This window comes from Phocoena sinus, chromosome 12, assembly GCF_008692025.1.
Source record: "Phocoena sinus isolate mPhoSin1 chromosome 12, mPhoSin1.pri, whole genome shotgun sequence".
NCBI lineage: Eukaryota > Metazoa > Chordata > Mammalia > Artiodactyla > Phocoenidae > Phocoena > Phocoena sinus.
The window spans coordinates 37,128,750-37,144,581 of record NC_045774.1 but is presented as its reverse complement, the minus strand read 5'-3'; the positions used below and the strand labels follow the sequence as shown (position 1 = coordinate 37,144,581).

The 15,832-nt window shown below is 39.9% G+C and overlaps 1 protein-coding gene across 1 annotated transcript in view; it reads left to right on the top strand.

Annotated features, from left to right (window-relative positions):
• Positions 1 to 15,832, top strand: part of NKAIN2 (sodium/potassium transporting ATPase interacting 2) — a 1,007,037-nt gene that overhangs the window by 976,360 nt on the left and 14,845 nt on the right. Inside the window, exon 6 of the mRNA XM_032651214.1 lies at positions 4,600 to 4,660. Coding sequence (XP_032507105.1) covers positions 4,600 to 4,660 — 61 coding nt within the window. The remainder of the gene's footprint in view (positions 1 to 4,599; positions 4,661 to 15,832) is intronic.

The following is a 15,832-nucleotide window of genomic DNA, read 5'->3' as shown; positions in this document are numbered from 1 at the left end:
TGTTTTTCTGTCTTGTTAGGCTGTCCCTTTCCTGGTCCTTTGGTTAGCGAGAGCAAGCTTTTGTTGGGGCTCTTTTATCTGTGCCTATTGGCATTTCTGTGTCATGGGCTTCTTCAGCCCCAAGTATGGTATATATGAGACAAAAGAAAACTAGGAAACTCACTCCCTTGTCCTTCTTTGGGTCCCAAGATTCCTAGCCAGTCTACCTTCTTTCCATCTTTCAGAGTCTTCCTATGTGTGTTTTATATATATAATGTCCAGGGTTTTCAGCAGTATTTAGAGGGAGGGTTAGGGAAAAGTATGTCTACTCCAACTTCCTGAAAAAAAGTCCAGAAGATAGTATTTTAAACACTAAGGCTATTACATTTTCAATTATTACAATTAAATCTTTTTAAATACTTACCAAAAGGCTTCAGTTTCCTCTTATCTATTAGCTTCTAAGTGAATTTCTGGGATATACAGTCATAATTTGGTTTGTAGATACAAAAAAGAATTTCAATCTGATTTAGTTATAGAGAGAAAATATCATTTCCTTTCAGCCAGTAATGATATCAAGATGATATATAATTCCCTATCAGGTGAATTAGAAGTGAATAAATCATATTAGATGTATCAAGGTGAAAAGATGAATAAAAATTAAAAGATTTAGGCTTAGCTCTGCTTTGAATGCCAAAGACTAAGACAACTGTAATATTTTGGTTTGTTACAAGTGGATAATTATATGTTTGCCTAGTATAATACCACTGGTATCTTTCATTGTTACTCTGAGCCATCTTTAAATAAGGAACAGAATAAATAATTTTATTTTCATTCCAGGTATTCATATCCACTATGACCATGTAGGTCACTGTTTCCTACTTTGGGAACCATTACACCCCTTCACATTGCCCAAACTCCTCTGAAACGGGGCCTCTTGCTCCTCTCTGAACATAATCCACATCTTCCCATAGGTTGCCTGAGCTCTGCTTGGAAGATATTCTCACCTTTCCCGTTATTCCCTCTCAAAGCCTTCCACCCCCATCTCTCGAGGTCTATCTCCAAAATGCCAACCTACAACCTACCCTGGGAATGGACTGCCAGTTCTTTGGCAAGGCAACACTTTAGCTCAGTCTTAAAGGATGAGTTAGAACTACTCAAAGGTGGAGAGCTGAGCAAGGAAGGAAGGGAGGAGATGTAGGGCATTCGCATGCTTTGTTGGCAGAAGGGGTTAAAGAGTTAAAGAACAGAGGGCAACCACCTGATATATGTCTGCAAACTACCAACAGCTTAATACTGGCATAAATTCTGAGACAAGGAGTGGTGGGAAATGAGGCTAGACAGGGACTATATATCACATTAGGAAGGATTTGTATTTTGTGAAAACTTTTATACTTCTTCAGTAGAAGATGGGGTGCACCTTAAGTGTACTGTATAGAAAATTACATAGTTAGAATTGCAATTTGATACATACTCAAAGCCCTCTGATTATAGCCCTAACCTGTCTTCACAGCTTTTATTTCCGTTGCTCTAATATGAGGTCCACAAACTCTCATCAGATGGAAGGAATGGCTCTTCCTTGAACACAGTCTATAACTTCCCCGCTTGATGAACTCGCTCAGGAAAAGCAAGGCCCATTTTACCTCTCCTCTGCAAAGATACATATAATGCTCTTCCAAAGGTAGCTGTGAGGATTAATAAGCTAACGCGTGAAATCACCCAGTCTACCGTTTGTCAGTTAGGAGACAATCTATTTTCTTCCTTCCTCCTGGCACTTATCTTAATCTACTTTGAAGTACAATTATATGTGTACCCCTGCTACAAGACTGCAAAATCCTTTAGACTGTGTCTAAAACAGTGGCTCTAAACGAGGGGCAGTTTTGCCTTTGAAGGGATGTATGGCAATGTCTGGAGACATTTTGGATTATCTCAATTATCAACTGTCTCGATCATAGGATGTTAGTAGTTATACATCCTATAATGCATAACAGAGCCCACAAAAAAGAGTTACTCAACCCAAAATGTCAGTGGTGCCGAGGTTGGGAAACCCTGGTTTGGTTCATCTTTGTGGCCTGGGCAGCAGTTAGCTGAGTTGCATTTTACAGGAAGTATTCAGAGCTGTAAGAAATTCGTTGAAACTGCTTTTCTGTAGGTAAATTTATAAGTTGCTGTGAGGGAGTAAAAATTAAATTAGAAATGTATTTGATGTAGGAAAATTGAAAGGTAACAGAGGTTTATGAATCTTTATTAATTTGGGAGAAACCAATTTCCATTTGTATTTAGAGGTGACCAATTTAAAAGGTGAAGTTCTCTTAATCAGCAAGCTTTTGTAATGAAATGCAGCAGGATTTACTTTTATATCAAAGTCACTCCCCTGATAGTTAAAGAATGCAACCGAATACAATTAAAAGATCACTGGTAAGCAAAACACAGTGCCTTGGCTGCATTCTGGGAGAGGGGTACAGTTAATAATCTAGATTCTAGTGACACTTTAATGAGAAGTTTAAACTCACTGGCCCTGAATCTCAGAATTTATCAATGCTCTTTACCTAGATTTTCATTTAAAAGTAATTAAGTGATGAGTGAAAATCAAGAGAAAAGTTTGTGATTAGGAAAAAAGTTGCTTTGTAGATAATTCAAGTAGTAAGTATTTTAAACTGAAGAGAAGAGATAAACGACTGATAAATCTATGGCATTTAGCCACAATGGTAAGGCCTTCCTGTGGAGGAAGAAGGGGAGATACAGGCAGTACCCAGGGGATTTAACCAAACCCATAGCCTCTTTACCTCGCCACAGTCGGATCCAGCACCCATGACAGAGTACACATGGGACTAGGTCACTCAGTGATACGGGCATTTTCATGGGCCCTGGTGGATAAAAGATTAAGAAGCGTTAATCTGTTTCTCCATTATCTGTGAAAATGCTCAAATCACTGTGTGATTTTGTTTGGTCAAATCAATATCTTTGCTAAAGCCAAATAGGATACACTGGTTTTTAATAGTACCCTGTATTCTAAAAATAAGTCCCATAAAAACAGTAACCTGATGATTCCATTATATAAGGAGACTGTTCTTACTATCACAATTTTATTGCCAATAGCAACATATACTTCAAAGAGAAAAATGCTTATTTGATAACTTTTCTAACATATTTTTAAAAACCTAAGTGCTAATGTAGCATCAGTGGTATGTTATCTAGCTCTCTGTTACTATGTGTAGTGGTTCAGACACTACACTTGGGGGTGGGAGGGCAGCGGGTCCACTGTCCCTCTCATCCAGGATCTGAAAACAAAAGCTTGTGAAGAATATTTTGCATAAGTCTGCTTTCTCATTCATTGCTCTCTCTTAAGCAGGGTCACTGTTTCTGTGCCAGGAAAACCACTGTTTTATCTCATGCCAGATCTCTTTGGAAAAGAACAGAATCTGCCAGAACGTGCTTTCTTTCTCACACTAAAATTAAAGATTTTCTAAAGTTCCTTTTAACCGGACCTCTGTCTCCAAATAGTTCTTCTCATTAAATACCTATCAGTGTACCCTCTGACTTAAAATGTTCCACTCACATCTTCCAGAAATACTGCAATCTGTCAGCTAATGGAAAACAAGTTCATTAGGTTTATCACAGCAGCAACTTTTTGCCCTGTACCTTAGCTTCCTGATTGAAGACTGCAGCCTTTTTCCCAAGGTTCCCTTCCCTGATGCCAAATACTCAGTAGGATCAATGCCTGTCTGAAATGTCACCGTGAAAAATAGTCATCACTGTCCTGAGGACATGCCTTTAAGGATTCCTCCAAACTGGATTGTTTTGGAAAAAAAATTTTCCACATATCAGGAAATTAGTTTGCTTCCTTATACCAGTGCTCATTATTTGACTAAATAATTATACTTATATGAAGGAATACAAAACTACACCATCTGAGGGGACATATATCAAAGGGCTTTACTGTGCTCCTTCACAGATACTATTTCAGTGAGCAAAGACTTCCCTGACCACAGGGACCTCTGTTGTATGCTTCAGAAAGGATGCTCTGATGTGTGCAATCCCAGTCAAATGCATTGTGATATTCCTTACAGTTACCCACCCCATTGCTCCTCTGTATCATGTCATCTTAACTATACTCGGTATGTCCTGGTTCCTGTTACTGGTCTAAATAAGAGTTTTTCTTACTTACAAAGTGTTGAGGCAATATTTCAAGGAATCTCCTTAATATTTTTCTCTCAAAACATTTTTCTGATAGTCAGCAGGAGTCCAATTTTAGTATCTTAGGCTCTGGGCTAATGAAAAGTGAATTAGAAGTTGATTGGCACAAATGCAAATGCTAATCCATTGATGAATGGCCATAATTCTGTATTTTTCCTCTGGACCTAAAATAACTTGTTGTAGATTGCCTGGCAATTAACAAATCTTAAACATAAATGCAGAACAAAGGAAAACAGAGTAATATATTCACTTATAAGTCACATTATATGAATCAAGAATCCACACAGGAGTCCAGATCCAGCCTGATGAACTCTTTTGGAACACTGAATCTAGTCAAAACCACATGCCTTTGAAAAGTCGCTCCCCCAGTGAGATCCAGTACTGTTGCCTTTGCCACATGTCTAAAGCATCTTTGTTTTGTTTCAGCTGGCAGGGTTCATCTACGCCTGTTATGTTGTGAAATGTATAACTGAAGAAGAGGACAGCTGTAAGTATTAAAGCTCTGTTCTGTTTCTTTCAAGTTCAGAGCATCTTCTTTACTGCCTCTTACCTGTTTTCCTCCTTCTCAGACAATATCCCTTAACACATCATTAGAATAGGGACTAAGCCCTTTGTACCCATTAGACTAAAATGGTTTTCATAAAAGTATCCAGCATATAGATAACTAATCAGTTTCACCCAGGACTACAAATCCCAACAATCAACAATTTGCAATAGTTCCAAAAATTTTCACAAGAACTGACTCCAGATTGATTCAAGAAATTTGTCTTCATGAAACCAAATGTTCATATTTCCTATTCTTTCCTACAATTTGATACAAATAGCTAGAACTTTATGTCAGAGTCTCAGCATTCCGCACTACTGCTTGATCCAGAGTTTAAATGGAGGTACCCTCTCACAAGCCTCTAAGTGGCTCCATTGTCCTCTGCTCTTCTAAAAATTGGCAGGTAGAAGGTTTCACTCCTTCCTTGCCCCCTAAGGATCTGAAATAGGAGGATTGGAAAAGTACTTCAATGCTCTCTGGGTACTTGTCCATACAGCTATATTTATTCTGAGGAAAAATCAGAGCTGGGAATCGTTTTTCTTGGTTTCCAAAGATATTCATAATGATTGGGGTGTTGAGACAGTGGAGGAAAAGATGAGGATCCACTGCTCTGTTAATAGGATGATTTGAGGAAAATACTCAAAGAGAAATATGTATTTCTTCTTCACTTTCCAGTCATACTAGAAAGAGGGAGGCTGTATCATGTGATTCATTTAGAGGAGACACATTCTCAATCATATCCACACACGATGTAAAATTAGGAATATGCAGTGCATAGTTTTTATTGTTGTTTGCAAAAGGAAATGACAGTCCTTTACAAATAAGTGTTTGTAAAACACTCCTCAATGTATCAAGTGCGATGTCAGTTTGGGGATATTTTAAGATGAGTAGGGACTTCCCTGGTGGCGCAGTGGTTAAGAATCCGCCTGCCAAGGCAGGGGACACGGGTTCGATCCCTGGTCCGGGAAGATCCCACATGCCATGGAGCAACTAAGCCCGTGTGCCACAAATACTGAGGCTGCACTCTAGAGTCCGCAAGCCACAACTACTGAGCCGCGTGCCAAGAGCCCGTGCTCCACAACAAGTCACTGCAATGAGAAGCCCGCGCACCACAATGAAGAGTAGCCGCCGCTCACCACAACTAGGGAAAGCCCGCGCACAGCAACGAAGACCCAATGCAGCAAAAATAAATAAATAACTTTATAAAAAAAAAAAAAAAAGATGAGTAATATGCAGTCTTTTACTTCTAGGAATTAAGCATTTTGTAGGGGAAAGAAACATGTGAACAAATAAGTATAATAAAGCTCTGTAGAGTGTATAGTGTGGGGAGATAGGAAAGGAATCAGGAAAGGTTTCATAGAGAAGGACACTCTTGAGCTTGGTCTTGGAAAATAAATAGATATTTGGATAGCTGATGCGGGAGTAAGGTGATCCCAGGAAAAAGGTGAAAAAGAACCAAGACATATCACAGCCTGCCATGTTGGGGGCAGAGCAGTCAGGTTAATATGACTGAATTATATCCTGTGCCAGAGGTGGGTACCCAGAGATGACTGGAAAAGATGAGATAGTAGAAAAACGGTTATGACAGAGTAAGGAGTCGGACTTTATTTTGTATAGCATGATGGCCAATAAATTGGCAGTTAATAGAAAGAGTAACAATCAGAAATGCACTTCAGAAGAAACATAATGGTATCAGTATGAAGGAGAGACTTGAACGGGAGGGTCGAGATGAAGGAAAGACAGACAGATTAGGACACCGTGAAAATGACTGAGATATGAGATGATGAGGGTCTGGACTAAGCCCAGTGTTGGAGAGGGAGAGGATAGATATGTTATTAAACATAAAAACAATACTGATTAATGGACTGTGGATGGGTACTATGTAAGCGGTAAGGAAGAGGCTGACAGATTTCTGAATTTCTGATATGAGTGAATGGATAGATGAAAATGTCACTTGAGGAAAGTAGAATGGGGATGCAGCAACTGGTTCAGTTTGGAAAGGTTAAGTTTGAGGTGCTTCACAAAGATGCAGGAGAAGATATCTAGTAAGCATTTGTCCTACGCCCAAAAGATTTATTCTGTTGGAAGGGTAAATATTAGGAAAGGTAAAAGATATATGGATTTTAAAATGTATGGACTCCACAAACTGTAAGTTCATTCAGCTATTAACCATTCAGTGTCTTTGTGCCAAATCCTTGATGAGTCTATAGGTTAAATTTCATATGGGAATTGAGCTTTCTCTAAACTATAGTGTTTGATTTTATTTCACAATGATGTCTGCATTTTTATCTTCAGAAAAATATACTGACACACCAAGTCTCCTAGACAGATAATCGGTATCTCTCCAGAATAGTACCTCCCAAGCGGGATCCCAGAAATGCTAGTCCATAAGCTATACTGCTCAAAAAAGATTCCAAAGCCAAGTAAGTTTGACACTGAAAATTTAGAATGCACATTTATGTATTAACATCTCTGAGAGTACTGCAATAAAGAAGTATGTCCAATTTGTCCTAATCCAGTTTTGTTTTAACCATATTGTGTTGGATGAGATACAGTGAGGCCAGAAGCCGATCAAAGAGAGAAACCAAAAAGGGTTTTACCACATTCACGGTTCCCTAGGGAGAACACAGCATGCCATGCAGGGCCACTCAGGGAAAGCATCATCGTGGGTCATGAGGCAGAGAGAGAAAGAGAGAGGAGAGAGAGAGAAAGACAGAGAGAGAGATGGAGGGAGGAGAAAGAGAGAGAGACACACACACACACACACACGCAGAACCGTAAGCAAGTGCTTTTATTGTGGTTTCCAGGGAAAGGACCAGGCAAGGCAGGGTAAAAGGATTTAGGATTGGCTAAGTTTGAAAGAGGTCCCCATGAAATTCATGTTCACTGTGAGTGTCAGAGAATAAGGTTTGGGGCTATCTAAGGTCTCCAGATGTTTGGGGTGGGCCAGGCTTAACTTGGGAACAGCCTGTGGTCATTCTGTAGATGTTAGGGCATTTTACAGAAACTAAAAGTATAGTTAATATCCCAAACATTTGAACACGGAACCTTTTTTCATAAGAAATCTTAATATTCCAGGGAATTATAATTCCAGGGAACTCGTTTTAGGGAATTCTGCCCTAGGTCAAGTTTTGGTCAAAGCCATGTAAATCCAAGGGGATGTGAAGTCACAAATATCTTTTGGAAGATAAGGCTTATCTTTCAAGTATCTAATAAACTGTTCTCCATAATGCTTATGTCTTTTTATGTATTTTGACCACAACTCCTTAAGTGCCTTTATTAATCTAAAAGAAAAGCAGACTTATCACAGACAACTTTTCTAATGTTAGCCTTTTTGCTCAGTGAGTGAGATATGAACTACTCTCCTTTTTTATATCCTAGTAGACTCATGCTTATCATGAACGTTCCTGGGATGACTAAACAACCTGGAGGAGATGCTCATTTGGGCCAGTTCTCTGTCCAGTTAGGTCTGTTTACTTGTGGTCACTCACACACAGACAATTACGAATATTTGTTGAGTAAAATGCTTTAGATTGATATTTCCCATGCATTATCATTATCTTGATCACCGGTCTATATGTTTACCTCCAGGCACTGCCTAGAACACATGACTTCCAATGCTCAAGTGTAAAAAAGGCTGCAATTTCTATCTAGTTTTCAGTAATCATAAAGAAAATTATTTTGATCCTTTAAAAATGTTTTGGCTTGATGAATGTACAATAAAACACACACACACACACACACACACACACACACACACACATGCACACACACACAAATGCTCTCAGAAAGTAAGTCCTGAAAGATGGGGAAAGTTTAATGTATATATAAACAGGGAAAGGATCTCTGTGTAACTATTCTTACCTGCTGTGGATTTGCAATGAAGCAACCTGATGGGAGTGTAGTACAGGAGGAGATGCCAGCTCCCTACTTGCCAAATTACTTAAGTTTCCATTCCTAAGAGCCTCAAAAGGAACACAGGACAGTTTGGGTTCTGTAGCTGTGCTGAGAATGGACTGTGGAGATAAGGGCCTAATTACGGCACCTGGAAGACTGAAATATTCTTGACGTCAATAGAAGCGGACCGGCTCTGTACCCATTTTTGATATCTGAGGCTCAGCAGCAAGTGTAGCCAGAGAGCCTCAGAGGCACCACACTCTAGGGAGCTAAGGCGAGGGTTCAGGCTCCATGAGCGAAGAGTCAAACTTAGACTCCACAAATAGCAATAAATCATCATTGAACTAGAGGGAGTTCCTGCAGGCACATCAAATGCCTAGGATTTTTTTCTTTATTTCTTCTTTTAAACAGTATCTCATTTACTTTTCTAGAGGCCAGTTTTATAAATACTTATATAGACACTTTAATGCAAAGTTGTTGTTAATTTCCCCAACGAAAACCCTTGGCCTTGAAGTTTACATCTCTGACCCTCTGTTTATCTAAGCCAGAGCCCCAGCCTGACAGGCCAACTGGCTGTGCAAACTTACAGGACAACACTGCCATCTGCTGTGCCTATCAGGAGATGACAACCACCCTTGGAGCAAAGATTTCAAATAGGAAGATGTGGGCAATTCCGCCCCCATGTATCAGTCACCTAGGGGTGCAATAACAAAATATAACAGACTGGGTGGCTTAAACAATGCATATTTATTTTCTCACAGTTCTGAGGGCTAGAAGTCCAAGATCAAGGTGTTGGCAGGTTTGGTTTCTCCTAAAGCCTCTCTCCTTGGCTTATAGAAGGCTGAATTCTCACTTTGCCCCCTTTTCTCTGTCTGTGCATGCCCCAATGTCTCTTCCTCTTCTTATAAGGTCACCAGTTTTATTGAATTAGGGCCACGTACTTATGGCCTCTTTAGCCTTAATTACCTCTTTAAAGGCCCCATCTCCAAATACAATCACATAGCAGGTTAGGCCTTTAACAGATAAATTTGGAAGGGTATACCATTCAGACCATAACATCCCATATCTAAAGATACACACACACACACACACACACACACACACACACGCACACACGCACACACCATGTGGCTGTTGGCTATTTGAAAATACCTATGGGGAACAGAGTGGGGCTAGCTTCTGCTCACTGGTACATCAAATGCCTATGGGTAAGAGGCTCCAGGTGGTAACGGTAGCCTCCCTGCTCCTGGCTCACTGCCAGTAGGCAGGAGTTGCGGTCCGCATCTCCTGCTGTGAGGTGGGGTGATCTGCCTTCAGATGAGAAGCTCCTCACCAGAAAAAAGCTGGGACCTGCTCCAGAGGGTGTGCCTTGACACTTGAACCTTATTTGAGTGGGGCAGCCATCACAACATACTTTTATATATTTGTAAAAGGCAGCGATATGTCTTAGGAGAAAAGGCTTTCTCCAAGAGAGCGGGCATCCCTCGCTGAGCTGTCTTTGTGGCTGGGCTCTTCACTGTATCATCTGTTGCCAACCATGCTGAGTTTTCCTTATGACCTCCAGTGTTTTTTATTCCCCTCTACTTGTTCTCTTTGACAGTATTCTGTGAAAGAAATAAAATGTTCTGAGATTTCTGGTCTGGTGCCTTTTATTATACTTGTAGCTCTTCTCTCCCTTAATCCTCAGCTCTTCTGCACCAGAGTCTAATGTCCACTTACAGTGATAGAACTAAGAACTTATCAGCTTCATTAGAGTTGTTAGATGTGACAATTAAAAGGAAAACATGCAGCTGTGGAAAAATAATAACTTATCCATAATAGAAAAAATAGGCAACATGATTTCTCAATTTTTATTATGTTTTCTTATAAACCTTTGCCTTAATAGTTAAACTAAAAATAAAAATAAACATCAGTCCTCTGGAAAGTGGATCCATTTTTCTAAGTAGTCACTATCTTTTCTAAAAGAGATTCAGTGTGTTTAAAAATGTTCTTAGGGCTTCCCTGGTGGCGCAGTGGTTGAGAGTCCGCCTGCCGATGCAGGGGACACGGGTTCGTGCCCCGGTCTGGGAAGATCCCACATGCCGCGGAGCGGCTGGGCCCGTGAGCCATGGCCGCTGAGCCTGCGCGTCCGGAGCCTGTCCTCCGCAACGGGAGAGGCCACAACAGTGAGAGGCCCGCGTAACGCATAAAAAAAAAAAAAAAAAAAAAATGTTCTTAAATATTCAAATCATCCGGGAAAATATGCAGAATGTCATTTTAAAAATATCCTAAGAGGGCTTATTTTGAAAAAAATATTGGAAAATTAATTCTAGATGTTTAAACACACATGTTCACATACACACATGCACAAACCTACCAACCAAGCACAGATTCATAAAAGCCTGTCCTGAATTCTCTAAAATAAACTGGCCTTGGGATAACAGTCATAATCGATTTATAGACTCTTTCATTTGAAAAGCAAACCACAGGAAATGATTCACTTCTCTGAAGCTAATAATTTTCTGTTATTTTTGTTTGATTTTTCTTCTAAAGCCTGCCGGCCTACACTTCTGTGTATTGAACTCTGTTCTGTATATTTCGATCGCTTTTCCAGTTTGACAGGATCATTGAGTTTGGATGCAATTCTTTGAGCACAAGGACACACTCTCCCGCCTGTGGGGGAGGGTAGAGGTGGCAAGGGAGGAGTACTCGTCCATTAAAAAATATTTGGTTCTTTCTGTTTATAAAGGAATGTAAGTTTACTGCAGAATGTAGAGAAAATACAGATAAACAAACAAAAAAGAAAATTAGAATGATTTCACAATTTTGAATTCTGGTTCTCAGGTAACATTTGGGTATATGTCTGCTTTCTTCCTTTCTTCTTTTTCTTTCTCTCTATGTGGTTGTTAGGGCCATATTATACAGTCTGTTTGGTAACCTGAGCTTTCTTTCTTATTATTTATAAACCACTCTCCAAACATAACCTAAGGGGTAGGCAATTAGCAGTTCAAAAAAGGTGCCAAGTTCCTGGGTGCCAGGTTGACAGGTAGAGTTATGAGAATGGTGTGTCTCATTTTACTGTTCAAATATCATACTCAAGCAATCAAATGAAAGCGTAGTATGTTATTGTTTTCTTTATAACATTTGTTTTGTAATTCTGAAGGTGACTGAGTGAGATAACCTTGTCTATATCTGCCAGGCTCCCACAAAATCAAAATGTGCTGTTCCCTTCCCCATCTCTGAACAGAATCACATATGATTAGAGTCTGGAGCCCCAGACTTCAGAGGCTACTAACCTTGAGCTAGTGCCCTGCAGAATCATAGTGGGGCCAAGGTAGAACGTGTCACCTTGCTCCTCTTCCAACTTCCCAGAGCACAGGAGCTCTGCATTTATTTAATTTTACAACTCTTGATTCCGCTTAAGATTTCCTGTGAACTAAGAACACCACAGAGTTTGAAATGATAGGAAACTACTGCCTACTGCTCTATTTCAACACTTTAATTTTATAGGCCCATATAGATTAAATGACTTGCCCCAGGTCACTGAGCTTATCGGTGAACTTCTGACATAATATAGCACATATTGACTCCCTCAGGGTAAGAGTATTAGGGGATGCTAGTGGGGACCACAGCTATCTTGACCACCACTACATCCTCAGCATCCAGCCTACCCCCAACCTGAAGCAGGACTCAGTAAGTATATGGGGAAAAAACGAATCAATCAGCTCTCCACTAACATTTCTTGGACTATATGGAAACTCCTAAGGAAATGTGACATTTTTTTTAGACCCTAATTGATTCTAAGTAAATGAATAATGAATTAGAATAAAGCAGCTTTCATCATTTTCTAGACAAATGGAAGAAAGCAGAAAAAAAAGATAAGCTGCCATATGTAAAAATAAAAGACAGCACCTGAAACGAATGCTTACATATAGATGTGCCTCCTGTCAATCACATGCAAGCTCCTGTCAGTGACAACAGCCTTCCCTAACAGTGATACAATTGTTACACTGTCTCCCAAAATTAGTGCTGGTCTTTTTTTCAGCCTGCTGTTAAGTTGCTCCCTCTTGTGGTCAGGGGAGAGAAAACATATGCACTTTATTTTTAAATTTGGATATTCAGGTCCAAATTGAGTCTTCTTTAACAATCACTTCTCATATTCTCCCTTTTCTCTTAACGTCTCCTCCATTATACTCTACTGCTTATTATACACACACATACACACACATACATGCACACTATGATCATCTTTAAATAAATCTAATGTTCCCCAATCAAAAATAGCGGGGAAAGAAATTGATTCATTCCCTATCCTTTGTTGATTCGAAACAATCAGGACCTTGTTTCTAAAGAGTCAATGTTGAGGTAACTATATTCATACTAGCAAAGGAGGACCTTTAACTGGGGTGTAATAAAGGAGGTATGTGGTGCAGAAAACTGATGTGATCCAGTAGATGAATAACATCCAAGTTGTTTTAATCCGCCTCAATGGAAAAGAAAGCAACAGCATGTGAAAGGAAGGAGAAGTGGTGACATTTATGGAAGTGAATAAAAGAAACATCTCCCATTTTGATTATTCTGCCTCTTCCAATTCTCTAATACCTAGTCCACCTGTACTGGGTGTCCTGTACTTGATTCCTCACCATCTCTCTCTATACCCACATGGATAATGACATGAGAAGGAAAGCAGCTAAGTGGCAGAAAAATAGGACGCTTTTAGCACCAATATACAGGCTCACAAAATAAAATTGCTGGGATCCCTTAGTCCTACCTTGAAAGGACAAATGAGAACAAGACAAAGAGCTGGCCCAGGAAACAGAAGTCTTAAAAGCTCTCTAAAGCTGAGACGTGCTAAGAAAGAAGACTGTACATTCAAAGTTAGTCTTTTGATAAATGATGCTGGCTGTTGCCAATTTCATTACGACCAGTTTTACTTTAGTGGTGGAAATGGCATCTAATAGGAACAGAAGGCCAAGCTTAGCTATCTCCTTCTTAACAGCAGGAGGACTAAAAACACTGCATCTGTAAGGATGGCCACCAGGTATGCAGAATGAAAACATCTGAGTGGAGCAGCCTTACACAGAGCGCTGCAAGAGTGCCTTGTAAATAAGCAGCATAGGGCAAACCCTCAATCCTGTGACATTTAAATGAGGCTGCTCCAGCAGCAGAGTCAGGAAGGCCTCCATGAGGATGGGTTGGCATTGTGTGGCAGGGAGTGAAGGAGAAACAAACTTAAAGCTCACAGGAGGCGAGGTTTATTTAAATAATAGAAGGTAATTAGGCTGAAGACAAAAATCAGTGATGGCATTTTAAAATTACAATTAATTTAAAGGTTAATTTCCTTTGGTGTTAAAATCTTATTTAAAACATTTACCAGGAAAGGAAATGAGGATGTTACTATCAAGAGGTGTAGAGTGCTTCTGGGAATCCATGCCTATTATCACTGGAAAATTAGGTTAGGCCCAAAGTGAGAATTTCAATTCATGTCTGTGTATAATAGATGGCAGTCTGGTCTCAGTGTCAGCAGGGTTGGCTGGGGCAGTGCAGGATTTGCATTTTTTGTTTGTTTGTTTATGGGATTACTTGCAAATGTTTCCAACAAAGAAGGCTAGTTTATACATGAACAATCCTGACACACAAAAAAAATTGGATAGGGACTGCTGCCTTTGTAACTAATGACGCTGATGTTAAAGGAATTCCCAAGAGCACAGAGGCAAAGAGACGCACATAGTCACTCATCCATATACCTTCATCCCGGAAGTAAATTAAAAGGGGGCCACAGTATTTCTGTGGGCTCCAAACCTGTCAATCCGATGCTTCTCTCCCAGGTCCCACCATTTTCATCACTCTGTTTTCCAGCTGGGAATTGTCATGTCTCACGTCTCAGGTTCCAATATACCCTATTCAGCAGTTCATCTCCCTGGAAACTTGCTTAGTAAAATCAATGCATAATAGTAGTAACAGCCAGAGGGGAAACAACTCCTTTGCACTAAATTATCCCATTCATGACGCCTTTGCAGATTTGTTCATTTTAAATGTTTTATTGCTGTTATCAGTATGTAAACCAATCCCACAAATATGGAATTGTGCAGATCATAGCTCTATGAACAATATTAGCAATCACCTGCTTTAATCCCCTAATTTTACCTCTGAGGAAAGGAACACTGAAATTGTTTTGCCCTGAGTCAATCATTTAGAGTCAGTGCTGGGAGCAGAAGTTGTCTCCCGATTCTAGGTATACTTTACACATCACTTCACTGTGAGACTCGACGTAGATTCTTCCAACACATGTTTGCTGAGTAGCCACTGCACATGGTAGGCTGTGTATTAGTCACCAGGCACGAGGCAGACACTGTCTTTGCCCTCCTGATACTTACAGCCCAGCACACAGTTCACAGGAGGAACTACGCCAAAGCGTGATGAGCGTTCAGACAAGGAGAGTGGGGGTAGGGGGACATAGCCCAGGGGTGCCTCATCCAGTTAAGAAAACTAGGAAATTCTTCCCTGAGGAAATGACATTTCCACCAAAACCTAAAGGACAAATCAGGGGGATATGCAGAATTTAACAAAAATAGGTGTCTTTTTTAAAAAGGGTAACTTTTTCCACCCGTATTGACCAAATGGACACCATAATTCACACAGGAATCATCTTAAGTGTTTTTAATGAACCCCATACAGCAAATCTAGTTTCACCTTTCTCACATGGCTGGAAAAATATTAGAGTAACCACTGGACATCCTCATACCTGAAACTGCTATTGTTGTTCTATAAAGATGAGTAATTTAGGTTTAGTCCTCCTTTCTGGAGGCTGCAAAATAATGCGAAGATTGTGTTAGCAAAAATTACAAGGGGATTTTAGCATGCACGCTTTATTTTTCATTTTCGTAAATATGTATGCATTGATGTGCCCACATCCTAATTAAAACCACTGCATTTAAATGGGCTGTGCCTTCTAATATATATAAATATATCCTGGATGTCAGCTGAGAAGACATACCCAATCATGTCTAACTAGCTTGCCTACAGCCTGTAATAACTGCTCTTTCCAATTTCAACGGCAAGGCATGTCACATAATTGAAAGCCATTCTAATAGGGGAGAACAAAACAGAGACTGGTAAATCTAATCCACCCAAATGGCATGGCACAAAGTGAGGCCAGGCACCTTTAAGATAAAGTTTGCTTAGCCATTTCATCATATTCTGCACATGATTCCACAGTTATTGAAAGTAACAAAGATA